This window comes from Chaetodon auriga, chromosome 16, assembly GCF_051107435.1.
Source record: "Chaetodon auriga isolate fChaAug3 chromosome 16, fChaAug3.hap1, whole genome shotgun sequence".
NCBI lineage: Eukaryota > Metazoa > Chordata > Actinopteri > Chaetodontiformes > Chaetodontidae > Chaetodon > Chaetodon auriga.
Window position 1 is genome coordinate 24,461,389 of NC_135089.1, and position 21,495 is coordinate 24,482,883.

Sequence of the window (21,495 nt, forward strand, 5' to 3'; positions counted from 1 at the left end):
CACCTAAATGAAAATCAGATTTTATTCCTATTTATATTCATAACTGTATGCTACAATTTTAAGTACGGTTGAATGTTAAGTCAGTGGAATAGTCCATTCAAACTTACATGATGACTCGGGCAGCATTTTTTTCCCATGCCGTTTCTTTCTCTTTCACTGCTGCAGCGGTGATACTTTTAAATATGTGCTCATACTCCCCAAAGGCCTGCAATAAGACCTCCAACTCCATTGGGGGTAAAATAACTTGATCTTTTTTTTGTCAGTTGTCATGGTGACTTGTGGTATCAGGGCTCCATTGATGATGGCCTTTTTATAGTGGTTGTGCATGCGGGCAACTCAAGGTGAACATATTCAGAGTTGATTGAACTAACTCAGATCGGCTGTTCTGCAACCGGATACTCAGAATGGAATACCCCCGCTGTATTAGCCTTCCCTCCCTCATATATTTTCCCTTAATCAGTGCCAGTTTGTGTTTGTGTCTCCAGTGGTTTTTTTTTTGTTTTTGTTTTTTTGTTTTTTTTTACCATCGCTTTGTTCTTCTTGGACCTTGCCTGTTTTGTTTCCATGTATGCATAAGCACAACAGTACAAACTGGCCATAAATAGACCAGGAGATATTATTTCTCACTTGGAGGAGGTTAAGGAGATGAGATCTGCTATGGATTACGTTTTTTTGCGTTTGAGTTGTGCAATGGCCTTTAAGAATAAAATGAGGGCCATAATCTCGCTCTAACAAAATGCTTACTCAAAGCCCTGGTTTTTGGGAGCTCCAGGTAGGGCTGAGTTGTGAAATAGGATTGATAATCTTAATAATCTGTTAACTCCCGTCAGACACAGGTTCCCAACTATCAGGCCAAGCCTCAGCCCCAGCCTCCCAGCCATCTAACCTGCCAGTATCCAGCCCACTAGCCTTCAGTCTGCACTTTAGTCTAATTCTCAGCCTACTAGCCACCAGCCAGCTAGCCTCCTCCCATGCCATGTGACACTATCAGAGAAGATGGGTATGTGGCTTGACCATTTCAAGTAGTATATTCATCACTCACTGCTACTGTTAACTTAAATCCCTACATTTTATTGTATATATTATATATCGCCCTGTCATTTTTTTTAAAATGTATTGTTCATTTCATATTTCTGCACTGCTTAACTACTCGTTCAGTCTTTTTTTTTTTTGGCCTTTTGTCCTCGTTGAGCTGTATGTCCTTTTTTGTATGCAAGCACATTGAGGGTAATGTTTCAACCAGAGTCAAATTCCTTGTATGTGCACACATGCTTGGCCAATAAAGCAGATTCTGATTTGGATTTTTATGTCCTGGATGGGCCTGAGTCATTCACAGCTAGTACTAGTAGCCTGTGCAGGGTGCAGAGGGGTGGCTTCAACTAGGTGAGGTCAACTAAATACTCATATAGTCTGCTCCAGTGTATAGCATATGTAGACAGGTACATCCAGTAATCATCAGGATCTGCTTCATGAAAGATTCACCAATTCAAGAATAGTATATCGTAATCATGTGGCACATGTAGTGATAAAAAAGTAGACAAATTGGCAGAAGAATTACATGAAAAAAGAGTTGATGAAATCAAAATTAAACTTTCAAAATCAGATGGGAAAGCCATACTGTAAAAGAAAATATATATACAGTGGCAACAGTAGTGGGATGGTGCAACAGAAGGATGATATCTACACTAAATGAAGTGGAATAAACAGAAAAGAACAACTTTTTATAATGATAATGATAATGATAATGATAATGATAATGATGAGAACTATAGTAACAACAACAACAACAACAACAACAATACTAATAACAGTAACAATTATTGTTTTTGTTACAATTATAATTGAGATATATAATTATTCTGAGATATATTGATTATTATATATCAATATGTAATTTAGAGAGAGAGTGCAGGGGGTGTTGAGACAAGCTTTTGGGCCCTCTCAGGGCCTTAGACTAGTTTATTAGAGAATGGGATGAGGGGTGGGGAAGACTTTTAATGGAATTTAGATTAGATAAGAGAATGGAGTCTTTTTTTCAATTCAGTCAGGGGCGGTATAGCATTTTTTGGATACAAAAACAACGAAGACGACACATCGGAAACAGGAGTATGCTAACTCCAGAAGATGGCAGTAATGCGACGTCAAGGATGCAAACTGCCGTAAAACCTCAAAGTAACAGAAGAAGAAGAAGACAGCAACGACGAAGAAGAAACACTATCGTAGGATAGCTATAACGACGAGTTGCTAACCGATTTATGAGACTTGATAAAATACAAGAGTAAAAAGTAACCCTTGAGGAGAGATACGGTTACCGCTGCCAGCGGGTCATGCAGCTCTCTAAAAGGTAATGAGCCGTAAAGCCTCGGGGTCTCGGCTCAGCGGCGCCCACAAACTGCAGCCACACTGGAATGACTGGCAGCCCAGGTTGGTGTTCTGCTCCGGAGTAGACTGGTTGCATTAAATCGGTGGCTCTTTAGGCCTATGCTGTGCTGCTTGAAGTTACGGTCATATAGGAGGGAAATACTTTGTGTGTCTTTATCGTAATAGTAAATGTTCATAAGCGTTTAAATGTATTGTGTTTTAAACCGTAATGTTATCATAGCTGGTCACACAGTATACACAAAGACACATCGTTTTATCCACTGTTCAGTCCCGCCTCGCAAAGTGGTGAGCCCAGCTCAAACGTTAGCTTAACGTTAATAGTAACGTTGCCAGCCCTCTGCTAACTGGATAAACGTTAATGGCTAATTGGTAGCAAACGACTCAAGACAAGTTGTCCGAAACTGTAAAGACGTCCGATGAACCGCAATGATGAATCGATCATTTTGGTGTTAACCATAATCTGATGGAAATTATCAATGAACTGTGCATAGCTGGTTAGCATTACAACGATGCTGTTCGCGCCGGCTAACTACAGCTAGCCAGCACGGGGAGACGTCACCCTGCTGTTAGGGTATCAACTTCACAAATAACTTCCGCATATATATTTTTTAACACGTTTAACGTTACATAAAAATGGATGACAATGCTGATCTTGTATTTTTGAACTGACAGTAATGTAAATCGTCACAGCAATTATTGAAGCATTTGACTCCTGAATCAGGCTCACATGCATTAACGTAAAGCACCTGCACTTCTTGTTTGCGTATTTCATATCTTGGTGATATGTACCAGCTATATTCTGTCTTATGGTTTGATGAGACTGTATCTATCAAATGCAACTTTGATTAAAAAAATCATGAACATGAGAGTAGAGCAAGTACTGCCAAAAACCACTTTAAAAGTGAGTGAGAACGAAGTCCACCTTCACCTGTTGAGTGCATTTAAATTGTTTGGGGAAGACCATACAATATGCAAGCTTTGCAGGATGAAGATTTTTTTTTTTTGTGTGTGTGTGTGTGTGTGTGAGAGTGAGTGAATACTTCATATGTATCATGTAGAGCCCAATTTTTGTGGAGTGGTGCACCACACTGCAATACTAGCAAGGAAGCTGGCTAGCTAGGGCATACTGCACTACTGTGCAAAACTTCCAACCAATTCTAATGGGTCAAGAAAATAACTCTGTTCACCATGTGTTTCATTGATAATCATGCACCGTGCAGCGTTCTGGTTAACAATAGGTTTTTTTGTGCTCATGTTACAAAGTATTTTCCACTGCTGCAGACAAAATGTTAGTTAAAGCACAGCAGAAGGCAATGAGTCCTAGACAAAACTACCTCGACTTTCAACCAGTGGTAGTGGTCAGTAAAGTACACTTTCAGTCGATTATTCTATTGCAGGCAGAAGATTGTAACATGCTTGCAAATTATTGCAGTTACATTTTTCAAATTTAAAAGCTGCATACTGCACCACATCTTTCTCTGCTTTGTGTGTGTCCATGTATTCAGAGTTGACAGTGTGTCATTCAGCCAGGACGGGGTGAAGTCTACAGAGCTTCATTCAGCAGCGTTGTACGACGTGTTGCCCCCGAGCTGCCCTGACCAGCCAGTGGTGCCCAGCGATGCCTACACTCCTGCAGATACACACCAGGAAGAGGGTGAGACCTTTGCTAGCACCTGTATTATTAGAGTTTATCTGCAGGTCTTGAAAAGTATTGAAGTGGAATTACACTTTAAATTAGTTTTGTACACTGTACACATATCGTAGATTTTTGTTGGTATACAATGTTAATATCAGGGATTTTTTCCAAACAAAACACGTTATGGTCATTAACAGCTTTTTCTGCTCAAAATTAGCTTGTATCTGTCTGCTTGCATTCGAAAGTTTGGCTCAGATTCGGCTCAAACTTTTTGGCAACAATACAATGTTTGGAGGCGAAATGAGGGATGCCATGTTCTGTTGATTTTGCTTTTGATAACCTGACACCCATTAACCCAGAACTAACTGGTTAATTTTGAGCAGAGGAGTATACTGGACCAGTCTTTCAGTCAGGGTTTCAGAAAGAAAAAATTGGTGCCGGTCCACATTTCCTGGAAGATTTCAATGTCTTGGAGAAATGGGAGAAATTCCAATTTAGATATTATGTGTCAGATCAGACATCTAAGACTGCATTCACATTCGTGTGCTGATAAAGCAATAGAATCGGGCAAATAAAATAAGCAGAATATCCATCAGTAGTTGCAGAGATTGAGGTTGTTTTCATTTTCACCTACAGACAACTGTTCAACAAAAATAGTCAGCAAGTTTTTTGTAACTTAACTTAAACTTTCAAATCACCATGAATCAAAAGTTGCTCCTGTTTGCTTTGGCAAGGTCAGATAAGCTCATTTTTGTCTGTTTGTTCCTTGTAATAAATTGGTTTAAACCAACATTGTCTTTGTCCCATAGGTGAATATGAAGCTGGTCAAGGTGTCTGTGATAATACGTTTGGTTGGAAGTCGATGGGGCAAGAGTTGAGGCCCAATGACGTGACAACAGATTTAACTCCTTTTCAGCATGGAAACCGTGCTTTAGCATCCAAGGACATGAAGAAATCGCAGGGTGAGCTGTGACAAAGCAATTTCAATTCAATTTTATTTGTATAGCACCAAATCACAACAGAAGTTGTCTCAGGACACTTTCCATATAGAGCTGGTACAGACCAAACTCCTTTATCTACAGAGACCCAACAGTTCCCTCATGAGCAAGCACTTGGCGACAGTGGCGAGGAAAAACTTCCTTTTTAAGAGGCAGAAACCTCAGGCAGAACCAGGCTCTGGGTGGGCGGTCATCTGCCTTGACCGGTTGGGTGAGAGAGAGAGAGAGAGTGAAGGACAGATGGAGAGAGACAGACAGAAATGCAATCACAGTAACAGTGGATGTAATAATAGTAGTACAGTGTTTCCCACAGGATTTTAGGAGACTGTGATGGGGGGGTCTCTGTGTGTGTACGTTTTCAAGCCTGATGTATCTCTTTAGGGCATTTTGAGACCACTGAATGTAATATAAATTGCTGTATATGAACATAACAGGTTGGTATCATCCTTAAGAACATACAAAGGCATATCAGGAATATTTCAAATTTAATCTTGAAAAAAAAAACCATGACACAAAGTCATTAATTCATTCACTCACTCATTCAATCAATTGTTCATTTGTTCATTCACTCACTCGTTCATTCATTTAGAGCATACAAAACTTAACATCAATCATGTGAACAATCTTCACTGTCAAACAAAACGATGAACAAAGAACACTTGCTGTCCATAACCTTGGCATATGTATGCTGCACCAATAGTCAGCTAAGACTCAGGCAGCTTGACACTGAGTGTCACACTATCGTGCACACACACGCACAGCGAGAGAGAGAGAGAGAGAGAGAGAGAGAGAGTGCGCGCGCGCGAGAGAGAGAGAGAGAGAGAGAGAGAGAGAGATCGCCAGACAGTGCAAGAGAGGTGGCATGTCCTCTTAATCTTCAGAAACGCTCTGATTCAGACTGTTTTCTCCCCGTTTTTTTTTTTTTTTTTTTTTTACACTTATATCTTTACAAATACAGCAGTAAGAGACCGACTTTCCCTTTTTGTTTTTTCGGCATCAGCCTTGCGATGGGCCCCCTCATAACCGTGGGCCCGGGGCAGCCGCACCCTCTGCCCCCCCGCCGGCTCCGCTACAGCTTTTAAGCCATAACCTCACCCGTCTTCACCGATAAGGCTGAGTCACTGACTCAGTGCTGTCGGATCCCTCTTTTCTTTTTCTTTTCTTTTTCTTTCTCGCCGACGAGAGATATTAAATAATTAATTTCATGTTAATTTTTATAAACGGGTAGAGAGAGAGCACAAACGACAGAGGGATGAGAGAGAGAAATAGCGCGAGCGGGAGAGGGAGAAATAGCGGACAAGTAGCTAGCTACCGGGAAATCAGCACCAGGGATAGCGGAAAGTTAGACTCTGTTTGGTATGTTAGAAGTTGACTGGTGCAATGAGATCAGCAACATGGCCGACACTGCTCCGTTATCGAACTTGATACCTGCCCAAAAGAGAAGTTACACTTACCTCACACAATCTTGAAATGCCGTCCCGGCCTGCTGTCATGTATGGATCATAGACTGTATGGATGCAGTGTTGCCGGATCGCGCCAAATGCAGCAGACAGTAGGACCGTCTATGAACGCGACCTGTTGGCGCGTGCGTGTGTGTTCACGCGCACGCTCTCGCTCGCGGGCTATAGAGTAGAGTAGGCTACAGCTGTGTAATCGGCTGACTGACGGATCTGGTTATTATTATTATTTTTTAGGTGGGGAGGAGGGTGGAAAGCGGGGGGGGTGGGGACGAGACTGTGGCGGGCCCAACGAGACTGTGGAGGGCCGCCACAGTCTCCTTAATTGGTGGGAAACACTGGTAGTAGCAATTGCAGTGGATGTCAAGCTGGGCCATGGCAGGAGATGTAGCTATAATCCACAATCCAGGTTCAGCCACTATCCATGGGAACCTGCGAGACGACAATGCACAAAGGCTCCTGGGAAGAAACTAAGTTAGTAACACACCATGGTAGGACATGAAACCGTGCAGTTGGAGAGGGAGAGAGCTTGGTGTATCTTTGGAGGCCCCCTCACATTCTAATCCTACAGTAGCATAACTTAGGGCTGGTCCAGGGCAAACCTGAGCTAACCCTAACTATAAGATTTATCAAAAAGGAAAGTTTTAAGCCTCTTCTTAAATAGAGACAGTGTCTGCCTCCCAGACAAACACAGGAAGATGGTTCCACAGGAAAGGAGCTTGATAGCTAAATGCTCTGGCTCCCGTTCTGCTTTTGGAAACTTTAGGAACCATAAGTAAGCCTGCATTCTGGGAACGCAGTGTTCTAGTGGGGTAGTAAGGCACTATAGGCTCTTTAAGATAAGATGGTCCGTGACCATTTATGGCTTTTTAAGTCAGGAGCAGGATATTAAATTCTATTCTAAATTTTACAGGGAGCCAGTGTAGAGTGGCTAATAGTGGAGAATATGATCTCTCTTCCTTGTTTTTGTCAGAACACGTGCTGCAGCGTTCTGGAACAAGTGGAGAATATTCAGCAACGAATTTGGGCAGCCTGATAGTAAGGAATTGCAATAATCCAACCTGGAAGTTACGAATGCATGGACTAGTTTTTCTGCATCGTTTTGAGACAGAATGTGCCTGATTTTTGCAATGTTACATTGGTGAAAAAAGGCAGTCTTTGAAATTTGCTTTACATGGGAATGAAAGGACATATCCTGATCAAAGATAAGTCCCAGATTCTTTACAGTGGTGCTGGAGGCCAGTGCAATGCCATCCACAACTGCTATATCACCAGAAAGTGAGTTTCTAAGGTGTTCAGGGCCTAGTACTATAACTTCAGTTTTGTCCGAGTTTAGTAACAGAAGATTGCATGTCATCCAGGTCTTTATGTCCTGAAGACACGTTTGCAGTCTAGTTAACTGACTGGTTTCTTCTGGCTTCATTGAAAAATATAGCTGGTTATCATCTGCATAGCAGGAAAAAAAATGTTGAGTGTTTCCTGATATTGTACCCTAAAGGAAGCATATGTAAGGTGAATAGTATTGGTCCAAGTACAGAACCCTGCAGAACTCTGTAGCTGACTTTAGCGAGTACAGAGGAGTCATCATTAACGTGTACATCCTGAGAATGATCTGAAAAGTAGAATTTAAGCCAGCTTAGTGCAGTTCCCTTAATGCCAATGAAGTATTCCAGTTTCTGCAATAGGATACCATAGTCAATGTTGTCGAATGCAGCACTAAGATCTAATAAGACTGGCACAGAGACAAGTCCTTTGACTGGTGCAATTAGAAGGTCATTTGTAACTTTGAACAGTGCTGTCTCTGTGCTATGATGCACTGGAAATCCTGACCGCAAGTCTTCAAATAAGCTGTTGTTGTGTAGAAATTCACACAGCTGATTAGGCAACTGCTTTCTCAAGAATTTTTGAGAGAAAGGGAAAGTTTGATATAGGTCTGTAGTTTGCTAAAAAAAAAAAAAAAAAAAATCCCTGGATAAAGAGTGGGCTTTTAAAAAAGAGGTTTTATTACATCTACTTTAAAGGACTGTGGTACGTAGCCTGTTGATAAAGACAGATTGATCATGTCTAATAAAGAAGAGCCAATTAAGTGTAAAACTTCTTTAAGCAGCTTAGTTGGGATGGGGTCTAAAATACAGGTTGATGATTTTATTAGGATTAGTTGGTGAAGGTCAACAGGTGAAAACTAAAACTAAGACAGGTTTAATAACAATTTCTGTGGTTTCTGTGTTTGAAAATAAATCTGTACCTGGTGACGGCAGGAGGTAGTGAATTCTGTAATAGTAAGAACTTTATCATTAAAGAAGCTCATGAGGTCATTAGTGTTCAGAGCTAAAGGAATACATGGTTCAACAGAATTATGGCTCTCTGTCAACCTGGCTACAGCGCTGAAGAGAAACCTGGGATTGTTCTTATTTTCTTCTATTAGTGCAGAGTAATAGGCCGTTTTAGCACAGCAGAGGGCTTTCCTGTATGTTTTGAGACTGCCTTCCAGGTGAAGCAAAATTCTTTCTACTTTTCATGAAGTTTGCTTTAATTTGCTGGTTTGAGAGGTATACCATGGAGCTAACCTCCTCTGTTTTATTATCTTCTTTTTTTAGAGGGGCAACAGAGTCAAGTGTCATACACAATGAACCTGTAGCACTATCAACCATGTAGTCAATTTGGGAGAGACTAAAGTTAGCATCTGTTGTATTGAGACATGGCATTGAATAAAATGCTGATGGGATCATATCCTTAAATTCCACTCTTATATAGCCAGACTTCTAAAACAGAGTACAGTTATTTGTTTGTCATGTTAAAAGGCCAGTTTGGGATTTTTAAGTCGGGTTATATGAAGTACATATCCATAGTCAGTGTATGACTAACAGTAGATGGCAGTCAGCACACTCCCATTTTGGAGAAGCAGCAAGAGTGCTGGTGTAGGAAGCTAAACAATTTACTGCTGTGGACAGAGGCAGAAGCAAAACTTACTTTAGTGACCTCAGAAAATAGCCACCTAAAAGAATAAATACCATTGTAAGTACACTATATTACCTGGCTGTCGCACAGTCTGTTCTGTTGGCACAATGTTTTTCTCAAGTGTAGAACATCTGTATTCCAACACATGCTGTGTACTGTATTATGCCACAGATCATGCTTGTGTCAATCCACAGAATGGAATAATAGAATTCTAAATTCTGTGGTTCAGTCAGTGCAATATTGGTTCATGCTAGGGATGCACCATACCGATACCAGCATCGGATATCGGTCCGATACTGAGCGTGTGTACTAAAGTGCTCTGATACAACCACACCCGATACCACTTTATGGCAGCGTGGAGGAGGAGCAGTGTGAGCAGTGTGAAGATTTTTCAAGGTAAACAACGGTGACAAAAGTAAAGCTGACTGCAAATTATGCTCAGCCAAATTGTCTAGAGGAGGGGCGAAAACTGGCACCTTCAACACTAGCAATCCAATAAAACATCTGAAGAACCAACACAACGCCGAGTTCAAGGAGTTTGTTAATGCTAGCAGCGGGAAACAGACACAACCAACTTTGCAGCAAACGCTGGTGAAGAGAGAGAAAATGTCCAGAGACAACCCGCAGGCGGTGAAAATAACAGAGGCTCCTACCCATTTCATTGCTCTGGATGACCAGCCTTTGTCTGTTGTTGATAATATGGGATTTTGACGTCTTCTCAGTGTACTGGAGCCGAGGTATGAGATCCCCAGCCGTCACCACATCACAGACATGGTGTTACTAAAGCTGCAGGACTTTTGAAGAAGCACATCAACAGCCTGCTGCATGACATTTCAGCCTTCAACTTCACCACTAATATTTGGACCAGCAGTGTCAGCCCAGTGTCCCTTATCAGCTTAACTGCACAGTGGATCAATGAAAATTTTACGCTACAGAGAGTCGTCCTACATGCAAAACAGTTTCGGGGGTTCACACACCAGCCAAGTCATCACTGGTGCGTTTGATGAAATGCTTCAGACTTGAAGCATCCCAAAAAGTTCTGTTCACATTGTGCTTAGGGATAACTCCAACTGGAATAGCACGTACTACATGCTACAGGCTCTTATCGAGCAGAAGAGGGCCATGGGAATTTTCGGGTCCGAGCACGAGCTCCCCGACAATCTCACCGCTCATCAGTGGGCACTTCTGGAAAAGACTGACTGTCCAGGCTCCGTTTGAAGAATTAACCCAAAAAGTAAGCTCATCCAGTGCACTGGCATCAGATGTAATTTCGGCTGTGACCGTGCTTCTGAGACATCTTACTAAGGAAACGGACGAGGACCACGGCATCAAAACAATGAAGGGGACCTTAGCTGCAGCCGTCAAGAGACGCTTCGCCGACACGGAGAAAACCCCACTGAACTGCATTGCAGCTGTACTTGATCCAAGGTAGTGTGTGTCCGTCATTACATTTAGTGACAGTGTGTTTGATAAGATAGCAGATGAGCAAGAAACAACATCAGTGAGCAGTGCACCAGTGGGTGCTTTCATTCAGTTAGAGACATACCTTGAAGAGACCACAGCTGCTAGGGAAGACAACCTACTGCAGTACTTGGGCGTTAACAAAGTGAGGTTTCCCACTCTGGCTCAAATGTCACAGAGATACCTCTCAGCACCATGCAGCAGTGTGGACAGTGAAAGGCTGTTTAGCTCAGTCTCACACATTGTAGATGAAAACAGAAACAGACTCACAGCTGATAATGCAGAGAAGCTTCTTTTCATCAAGAAGAACCTGCCACTGACTTTTTCAAAACAGGCTTAGTCCTCAGAGACAGACGTTATGACTTCATAACATATCATTTCAGTTGTTCTGCCACAGTTTTATGTTGGCACTGAAATTTCTTGTTACATTTAAGTAAAATGCCTGGCAAGGCCATGTTTGTATTTGCAGTTGAAAGTTAAAATGTCAGTAACGACTGTTTGTTACACTTGAGCGTGTTAATAATTTAGTGAAATTTGTGGCAATGGCATGTTTAACAAAACATATGGTTAAATGTCACTAGCAGCACTTTGTTACAGTCAGAAAATGACAATAAAGCACGTTTTCAAAAGTAACCAAGAACTGTAATGGCATTATTAAGTTCTCATATTGGTACTTGGTATCGGCAAGTACTCAAATGTAAGTACTTGTACTTACATTTGAGTACTTGCCTTACTATTGAGTACTTGGTCTCAAAAAAGTGGTATCGGTGCATCCCTAGTTCATGCTGTATCATGTAGGAATTATTTGTAAGCAATTATGATATGTTTGTAACATGATGATATTAGCCAGTTTGTTTGTGTGTTTGCTCTTCTTTGGACTGCAGGCACATCATTTTTGCACCCGGACTCTTATACTATGGAGCCATGCTGTTGTAGTACGTGCAGAGTGTGGTTTGGCATTGTCTTGCTGAAAAAGCAAGGCATTCCCTGAAAAGGATGTCGTCTGCTTGGCAGCATATATTGCTCCAAAACCAGTGTATATCGTTCAGCATTAATGGTGTCTTCACAAATGTGCATTGTTACCCACATGCACTAATGCACCCCCACACCATCACGGATGCTGGCTTTTCAACTGAGTGCTGATAACAAGCAAGATGGTCACTCTCCTCTTTAGCTTGGAGGATGCAGCAAAATTTTGACTCATCAGACCACAGGACAGTTTTCCACTTCCCCTCACTCCATCTCCAGTGAACTCGGGACCAGAGAGGGTGGCCTTTCTGGTTGTGGTTTATATACAGTTTCTTCTTTGCAGGGTAGCTTCAACTCATATTTGTGGATGCAGTGATGAACTGAGTTAACAGATAATGGTTTCTGGAAGTCTTCCTGAGCCCATGCAGTGACGCCCACTACAAAATCCTGTCTGTTTTCTATGCAGTGCCACCAGAGAGCCTAAAGATCACGGCCATCCAGTATTGGTTTTTGGAGTTGTCCCTTGCATACAGAGATTTCTTCAGCTTCTCTGAATCTTTTGTGATGCACTGATGTACTACAGACATTGAATTCCCCAAATTCTTTGCGATATGACTTTGAGAATCGTTATTCATAAATTGTTGCACTGTTTGCCAGCACAGTCTGTCACAGAGTGGTGAACCACAACTTTATGTCAAAGACTCAAGACTCAAACTCTGTGGGAGGCTCTTTTGAGACCCAGTCATGATACCTGATGATAACCTGTTGCCAGTTAACCTAGTTTATTGTGGGATGTTCCATCAGGTGTTTTGTTTTTAGCATTTCACAATTCTCCCAGTCTTTCGTTGCCACTGTCCCAACTTTTTGAAACTTGTTGGCATCAAATAAAAATGAGGATAGAATTTTCAAAAACAGTCAAATTTCTAGGTTTCAAAATTTGATATGTTGCCTTGTGCTGTTCCAGTTACAATTAAATGTGACATTTTAGAATTTTGCAAATCATCACATTCTGTTTCTATTCATGCTTTACACATCTTTTTTGGAAACACGGTTGTACCGTGTAACCAATCAGAGCTAGAACAAGCAGCTAAACAGGGAAGACCTTTGACAGCAGATCATGTAATGCTAATGCTACAACATTGTTGGTAATTTAATAAAACTGTTTGTAGCAGACAGCTGTCCAGCTAGCTTGTCAATCTCCCTAATGTTATGGATTGCTGTTGCTTTGGAAAAGACTCTTACTCATAACATTTGGCATGTAGCAGCCCGAGTCCTCTATTTTTCGTAAATCTTTGATTTGAAAACCAAAACTTAGATTTAGTGTAGGCTGGAAAGTGGAAATGCTACAATAATATACATAATGGTAGAAGTTACCACATAATGTTTGTTTCTCTGAGTATGCAATGGAAGGCTTAAATAATAATAGATGGTAAATAACCTACTATTGGGAGATTTTCCAACATACTTTTTGTCTTGTTTGGTCTCGTACAAGTTAATCCTCGTACAACTTTTACTTTTTTACGGTGTTAACTGCTGATAAATGCGCTTGTTAAGTGCTCTAAAACATTATTTTTCATTTCTGAGGTGTAATGTAATCCTTGTGCACCCACCATCAATACACAGCTCGGGACAAAATTAGATAGATAGATAGAAAGACAGATAAATAGATAGATAGACTTTATTTATCCCACAATGGGGGGAAATTCACATGTTACCGCAGCAACAAGACAGAGTGCAAGAAGTCAGAGGACAAGAAAAGAAAATATTGCACAAGTGTTATATACCCTATGGTAATTTACAATATATACAATACGTACACCCTTATTTACTTATATGTACTACTCACTTAAAAAATGACGATTGCACATGGGAAACAGGAAAAATGTGAGATGTGATCAGTACGGCTTGCATTGAGTTGATGTTATTGTGCACTGTTATACAGTCTGATGGCTGTGGGCAGGAATGACCTGCGGTAGTGCTCCTTCCTGCACTGGGGATGTAAAAGTCTTGTGCTGAAGGAGCTGCTCAAGGTCCTCACAGTGTGGTGCAGGGGGTGGGAGGAGTTGTCCATGATGGATGTCAGCTTGGCTAACATCCTTCTGTCCGCCACCTCCTTGATGGAGTCCAGTGGGCAGCCCAGGACAGAGCTGGCTCTCTTAACCAGTTTGTTCAGTCTCTTCCTGTCTCTGTCCGTGCTGCCCCCTCCTCAGCACACTATGGCATAAAACACTGCAGAGGCCACCACAGTGTTTGCACACACCAAAGGACCTCAGTCTCCTCAGCAGGTGTAAGTGACTCTGGCCCTTCCTGTACAGGGCGTTAGTATTGTCTGTCCAGTCCAGTTTGTTTTGGATCAGGTGGTTCTGCTGACACCAGTCCACGAAGTCTGTGATGACCCCCCTGTACTCCTGCTCATTCTCCTCCAACACACAGCCAATAATGGCAATGTCATCAGAGAATTTCTGCAGATGACAGAGGGTGGAGTTGTACATGACGTCAGAGATGTAGAGGGTGAAAAGGAACGGTGACAGCACTGTACCTTGGGGGCCCTCTGTGCTGCTGACTACCACATCTGACACACAGCTGTGTAGCCTCACATACTGTGGTCTGTCAGTGAGGTAGTCGATGGTCCATGCAGCCAGCTGTTGGTCCACACCAGCCACCTCCATTTTCCCCTGCAGCATTGAAGGCTGGATGGTGTTGAAAGCACTGGAGAAGTCAAAAAACATGACTCTCTCAGTGCTCCCGGGGGACTCCACTCGGCGTTGTCCACCCTGATGCCAGGTCGATATGCGAACTACAGCAGGTCCAGCACAGAGCTCACCTGGGCGCGGAGGTGGCTGAGGATGATCCTCTCCATGGTCTTCATGAAGTGGGAGGTTAGGGCGACAGGTCTGTAGTGGCTTGGTTCCCTGGGATGGGCTGTTTTTGGAGCTGGCACCACGCAGGAGGTCTTCCACAGGGCTGGGACTCTCTCCAGACTGAGACTCAGGTTGAACATTTACAGAACCACCTGACTGAGCTGGTCTGCACACTCCCTGAGCACCCTGGAGCTGATGGCGTCTGGGCCTGTGGCTTTCCTGGCCTTTGTCTTCCTGAGCTCCCTCCTCACCTGGTCCATAGTGATGGAGAGGGGGGAGGAGGGTGACTGTGGGGGGTAGTCCAGAGCTGTAGGTGGTGGTGGTGGTGGTGGTGGTGCGACCTTAATGACAGCGGGGGTTGGAGCAGAGTGGTCTGAGGGGAGCTGAGGTGTTAAGGACTGCAGCTGAGGGGAGATAACTGGCCTGGAGAGGTGTGAGGAAGTGGGGCCCCAGTGAGAGGGGGCTGGAGTGGGGGCAGAGTCAAATCTATTAAAAAACAAGTTTAACTCATTTGCCCAGGCCTGATCTCCAGTGGTGGTTTGTCCATCCCCACTTTTGCCATGGCCCGAGATATGTTTAAGACCTCTCCACACATCTCGAACATTGTTCTTCTCCAGGCGCTGCTCCAGTTTCTCTCTGTAGTTTTTCTTACACCTCCTGATGTTATATTTCAGCTCCCGCTGTACTCTCCGCAGCTCCTCCTTGTCCCCTGAGATGAAGGCCCTCTTCTTCTCATTTAGCAGAGCCTTCAGTTCAGGGGTCACCCAGGGCTTGTTGTTGGGAAAACACCGTACTCTCTTGGATGGCACAATGTTTTCCACACAGAAATTGATATAGTCCGTGATGCAGTGAGTCAGACTGTCAATGTCCTCCCCATGAGAGCTGCACAGTATGTCCCAGTCAGTGGTGTTAAAACAGTCCCTCAGTTGCTCACTAGGGATGCAACGATTATTGATTTTGATTGTACGATTATAGTCCGAGGAATAATCACGGTTTCACAAGTATCACAATTATTATACATTAATTAATTTCACAACACTACTAATGAACTAATGTATAAAATCACATGAACATTCTTTAGAGATTTTAATGTGCTATTTATTGCTGTCAGAAATAACATAGTAATCAAATAATACAGTACAAAAATAATAAATAAAGATAAACAAAAACTCCCTTTGGAATTAAATAAAGTGACCTCTGCTCTGTAAACATCCATGTCAGTATTTCCCTTTTGAAAAAAATAAACAAAAGTCTGTGTCTGTTTGGAGTTAGAATAGAATAGAAGCTACATATTATTATAACTTTTATATATAACTTATGTTCATTGATAGTTAGTGTTTTACACCTGGTATATTAACCTACAAAGCCCAGAGTTTACTCAACACAGATGGGAAGAAGCAAACTGTGACGTTGAACGGTCACTGACAGAAGCCTTTGAGAGAAGCAGTTTTGTCTTCCATAGGCAAACATGCCGCTTTGCTGCTGTTTGTTAACATTGAACTAAAAGCTCAACTCTCACCGCTATGCCACTGATTGTAAGTCACACATTTATATTTAACTCCCTACAAACTCAATGTTTCATTAACTAACTTAAATAACGTAATTTAACTCAGTTATTATGTGTTACCTTTACTTTGGCGTGTAAAGCTGGGTGGTGATCCCGCAAATGCTGCATTAAGTTCGATGTGTTTGACCCTTTAGCCGCAACTTTTTTTCGGCAGGTTTTGCAGACAGCTGATCCGTCGTCTTGGATGACTCCCTGGTCATTCTTATTGTATCCGAAATGCTACCACACTGCCGACTTCACTCTTTTCTTCGGTGGGAACAAAGTTTCGCTGCCTGGTCCTTCTGCCATTGCTAAGCTACTGTAGCGGAGCCTCCATATCTTTTGATACGCACGGCACTTAAAGCAGGTGCACTGCTGTTGTAACTTTGTTTTCGTTCCGTGCAGGTTGCGCTGAAAATAATGTACCAGCATAATGTCCGTTTTTTGCGATTGAGAACAGAAACACTTGGTGTAGCAGAGCCTTTGGGATTAAATAACCGTGACGTTTTAAAGCGCGGTTAATAGTAAAATTGGTTAATCGCTGCATCCCTATTGCTCACATGCCTCCTCAGTCCAGGTCTTCACAGCCTTCCTCTGTGGAGACTGTCTTTTCAGCACCGATGTGTATTCTGGCTGCAGATGGACGAGGTTGTGATCAGAGCGACCAAGAGGGGGGAGGGGGGTGGAGGTGTATGTGTCCCGGACATTAGCATACAGAAGGTCCAGAGTTTTATTGTCCCTTGTGTGGCAGTTTACATACTGTGTGAAGTTGGGGAGAGTGGCAGAGAGAGAGGCATGATTGAAGTCCCCAGAGATGAGAAAGAGGGCCTGTGGGTGTCTTGTCTGCAGCATAGACAGTGTGCTGTTTATTCGCTCACAGGCAACAGCAGCATCAGCTGACAGGGGGATGTACACAGTCAGCACAATAACGTGAGAGAACTCCCGAGGAATGTAATAGGGCCGAATGCTGCTACAGAGCTTCTCTTTAACAGTGATGTGGCCAGGGTTACACCAGTTGTTAAGAAACACACACAGTCCACCACCTTTCTTCTTGCTGCTCTCTGCCACTTTCCGGTCCGCACGGACTAGGGTAAATCCATCTAAGGAGACAACAGAGTCCGGTGTGTCCTGGTTCAGCCATGTCTCTGAAAAACACATAAGACTGCTCTCCCTGTACTCCCACTGCAGCCTTATTAGTGCCAATAGTTCCTCCAAAAATAACAGAAAAAAGAGCGCAAAAATAACAAATGTGGAACCCCTACTTGCACATATCCATAGGGGTTTTAGAAAAAAAAGAAAGAACACAAGAAAAACACAGAAATACAAAAAAACACTAAAGTGAGGAAAACAAGACAGAGCTGCTGCAACTTGCTACCACTCACGCGGCACCATCTTGGAAAAAAATTAGATGGACAGTGAGGTTGCAGACCAAGAAAAACTCCACTTTTGAAGAAGAGACACCTTCAAGCCAGACTTACGTATGCTCAGGACAACCTGGAGAAAGATTATGCATACTGGAAACATGTCCTATGGTCTGATGAGGCTAAACTAAAGCTCTTTGGCCATAGAGACACTGCTTATGTTTGGAGAAAAAAGGGAGAGGCATATAACCCCAAAGAACATCATCCCCACAGTGAAACACGGTGGTGGGAGTATTATGCTGTGGGGATGTTTCAGTACATCTGGAACTGGAAATCTTGTCAAGGTGGAAGGAATCATGAACAAAGAAAGATATGTGGAGATTTTAAAAGAAAACCTTAAGCAGTCAGCAGTAAAACTGGGTCTGGGTCGTCGCTTCATCTGCCAACATGACAACGATCCAAAACTTACGTCTCTCATGGTGAAGAACTATCTCCAGAAGACCAAAGTGAATGTAATTGAGTGACCTGCAAAAAGCCCTACCTTATACACCTCAGACTTTCAGTACAACTCTTCATCGTGCCACCTACAGAAGTTTTCGGATGACTCAGCGGTGGTGGGGTGTATAAAGGATGGACAAAAGGAGGAATACAGAGCAGTGGTGGATGATTTTGTGGAATGGTCTGGTAGAAATCACCTACTGCTTAACGTGGCCAAGACCAAGGAGATGGTTATTGATTCAGAAGGAACAGGACAACCACACAACCACTGTGCATTCTGGGGGAGAATGTTGCAGTGGTTGAGTATGTGTATTAAACTTTATAATACACATTATATAACTATATATCTTGTTGAGTTAAATTCACTGCTGTTATTTCTGTCCTTATTTGTTGCTACTTTTTTGTTACTCTTTTAACAATTCTTGTATAGATTTTGTGTTTGTCTGTATGTTTGCTACTGCAACAAAATAATTTCCCAAATTGGGATCAATAAATAAGCAGTCTAAAGTCCGAAGTCTGACTTTAATTTCACTGAAAATATGTGGGGTGACAGGTGAAAGAAGAACGTCCATGCCAGGGCCAAGGCCATCAAATCTGGAGGAGCTTGAGAGATTTGCCAAACGACTGCAAGCTGTTATCCAGCACAATTGACTATTAGGATCTATTAATAATTTTGACCCTGGTAGTTTTTGTTTTTTGTGGAATATTTTCATTTCTGTGTGCACACTGAAATAATGTAAGCAAAATAAATCCAAAATAAAACTAGGATGTCTAAAAATGCAGTGTTAAAAATGTGTTGCTCTGTTTAAAAGCACTTGGGAAAAACTTTTAAAACAATGACATTTTTTGTAGGAGGGCTAATAATTTTGTCCTCAACTGTATGTCTGACATTGTCAGATTGGTATTCTAAGTGCCTGAAAACATCATGCAAAGGATCCCTATAGAGATACCCTTTGTTAAAGATAAAGAATCTTTTTGTTTAACCAGAAACAGTTGCCATGTCACTCTCACCAATGCCACCAGACTCCATTTACAGCAACAGTAATATTATCATCATAAAACAGCCTCATGTAAAAAAAATAAAGCTCACCAAAACCTTCATGGTATCTTTCCACCGTTCCAACAATCACTATGAACTTTGTTTGAAATAAACTCTTAATTCACCAAATCAGGAGATCAGTGAGAAAGAGCAGGGCCATCAGAGAAGCAGCTGGGGACAACAGGATATTTTCACATCTGACTGGCTGCATTATGAACACATTAACTAAAATGAAAGAGATGGTGCAGACAGTAACATTCTCACAATAGATATGATTACATTTTTGTGTTTATCAGATGCAAAAAGAAGAAAAAAACAATATGACACATTGGTTTGGCCATTGGAAAACCCCTATCAGTTGACCACTGCTTCAGGGAAGAAAAGACTTTTGTGCGATTTCTATATGCCTATTGCATTTAATGCATTTAAAAAGGTTTGAAATGTACTTTTTTTTTTTTCCAAAATACATTGTTTAACTTCGTACACCAGTACTCCTGCTGCTTCTCCAAACTGGTGGTGTGCTGACCACCATTTACTAATTAGGTAATACACTGATTATGGGTAAGTACCTCATATAACCCCACTTCAGAAAACTACCCCTTAAACCATTTGGGCTGCAGCTGCAGCTCTATCAGGGTAACAAACAAATGTGTGACAGTGTGACATCATAGATTATGTGTAAATACAAGCAGAGAACCAGGCAATAACCACTGCCAATATCAACTGGCAATATGGCAATATCAACTGTAAGTCATGGAGTAAGACTATTTGTATGATGTTACTTACATTGTGGTGGTTTTGCAGACAGAGGGATGGCTCACTCAGAGGAGTCTCGCCTGGCCAACCTCCTGCGCCGAGTCGCCAGGGAAGATGATCGTGACCGCAGGCTTGCCACCCTGAAACAGCTGAAGGAATTCATCAGCCACGGCGAGAGCAAAGTGGTTAGTGAGATTGTGTAGAGATTACCATACTGTTTGCTTCTTACAAAACCCTCATTATATCTCTGCATTTGAAGGACCAGTGTGTAGGATTTAGTGACATCAAGTGGTGAGGTAACATATTGTAACAAACTGAATACCCCTCACCTTCCCCTTCCAAGTGTGTAGAAGAACTTATGGTGGCTGCTAAAACCCGCAAAACTTCTTCTTGAGCCAGTGTTTGGTTTGTAGGTTCTAGGCTACTGAAGAAACACGGTGGTGTGACATGGCAGACTCTGTGGAAAAGGATCTGCTCCCTCTGTAGATATGAAGAGCTCATTGAGATAATGAACACAAAAGGATTTTTATTTTCAGGTGATTATACACCAATGAAAACATAATTGTCGTTATTTTCCATTTCTGTCAATAGATCCCCTCTAAATCCTACACAGTAGACCTTTTAAATGTTACTCTTTAAGACCCCTGCCAGTTATTCTGAAACAATGCAATTCATCCATAGTGATGGAATTATGAGGTTGATATTTCCTTTTTCTAGTTAACTCAGTTATTTTGAGATAAAGTCAAAAGTAAACTAACTTTCAGTCTCACAAACATGGTTTTATCCTGGTTCACTGTTTCAAGCCTGAAGTTCAGGATCAGTGAGAATGGACACATTCTGCGACTGTTTATCATACTTATTGCCTGTGTTCTCCACTGACAGATTCTCAATTGTGCACTGTGGTTACACGGTTATTATTGTAATAGACTTACTAATACTTACTCACTAATTGCCAAAACATGCACAACTGAACTGAGTTTTTTTTTGTTGACTTAATGATTGGATTTGAAATTTAACAATTATTATAATTGGTGAATCTCAACTTCGATTTGATCAGATTATAGCTCTTTTTGTACAAAGTCATTCAGTTTTAGGATACAGGCATGAATGGTGATTATGGTACATGCGGATGTGGCAGCCAGTAGCTCCCATAAGCTTTGCTACCTTTTTTGTTTTTAATTTGTTAGTACCTTTATTACTTAAGCATGCATTGCCTATGACAGAAATACACAGAATCAGAAAAGGAAGTGCAGGGATTGGATTGAGTTCAACGAACCTTAAGACGATCACTGCCAACAACATCTTCTGACCACCCAGCTGGACCAACCGCTACCAAAGGCAGTGTGACCGTTCCTGGAAGAGTGCTGTGATAAGTGCTAAGCGAAACAAAGAACAAGGTTGTTCACAGTCCACTCCTGGCTAATATCTGGTTGCAGAAAAATAAATAAGACAAATAAGAAATAATACCCAGGCTAACTCAGCAATGGAAAATGAAAAATCATACAGTAGAAATAAATGCAACAGCAGTCAGTCATTCTGAAATTTTTGGCTTGTATGCCGAAGGACACAACCG

General features: G+C 42.0%; 1 protein-coding gene across 1 annotated transcript in view; it reads left to right on the forward strand.

The window, feature by feature from the left end:
- The first annotated feature begins 2,177 nt into the window (after positions 1-2,177).
- smg1 (SMG1 nonsense mediated mRNA decay associated PI3K related kinase) overlaps positions 2,178-21,495 on the forward strand; it is a 148,023-nt gene continuing 128,705 nt past the window's right edge. The window contains exons 1-4 of the mRNA XM_076751852.1: positions 2,178-2,424; positions 3,888-4,036; positions 4,828-4,980; positions 19,971-20,107. Coding sequence (XP_076607967.1) covers positions 2,348-2,424; positions 3,888-4,036; positions 4,828-4,980; positions 19,971-20,107 — 516 coding nt within the window. The 5' untranslated portion in view covers positions 2,178-2,347. The remainder of the gene's footprint in view (positions 2,425-3,887; positions 4,037-4,827; positions 4,981-19,970; positions 20,108-21,495) is intronic.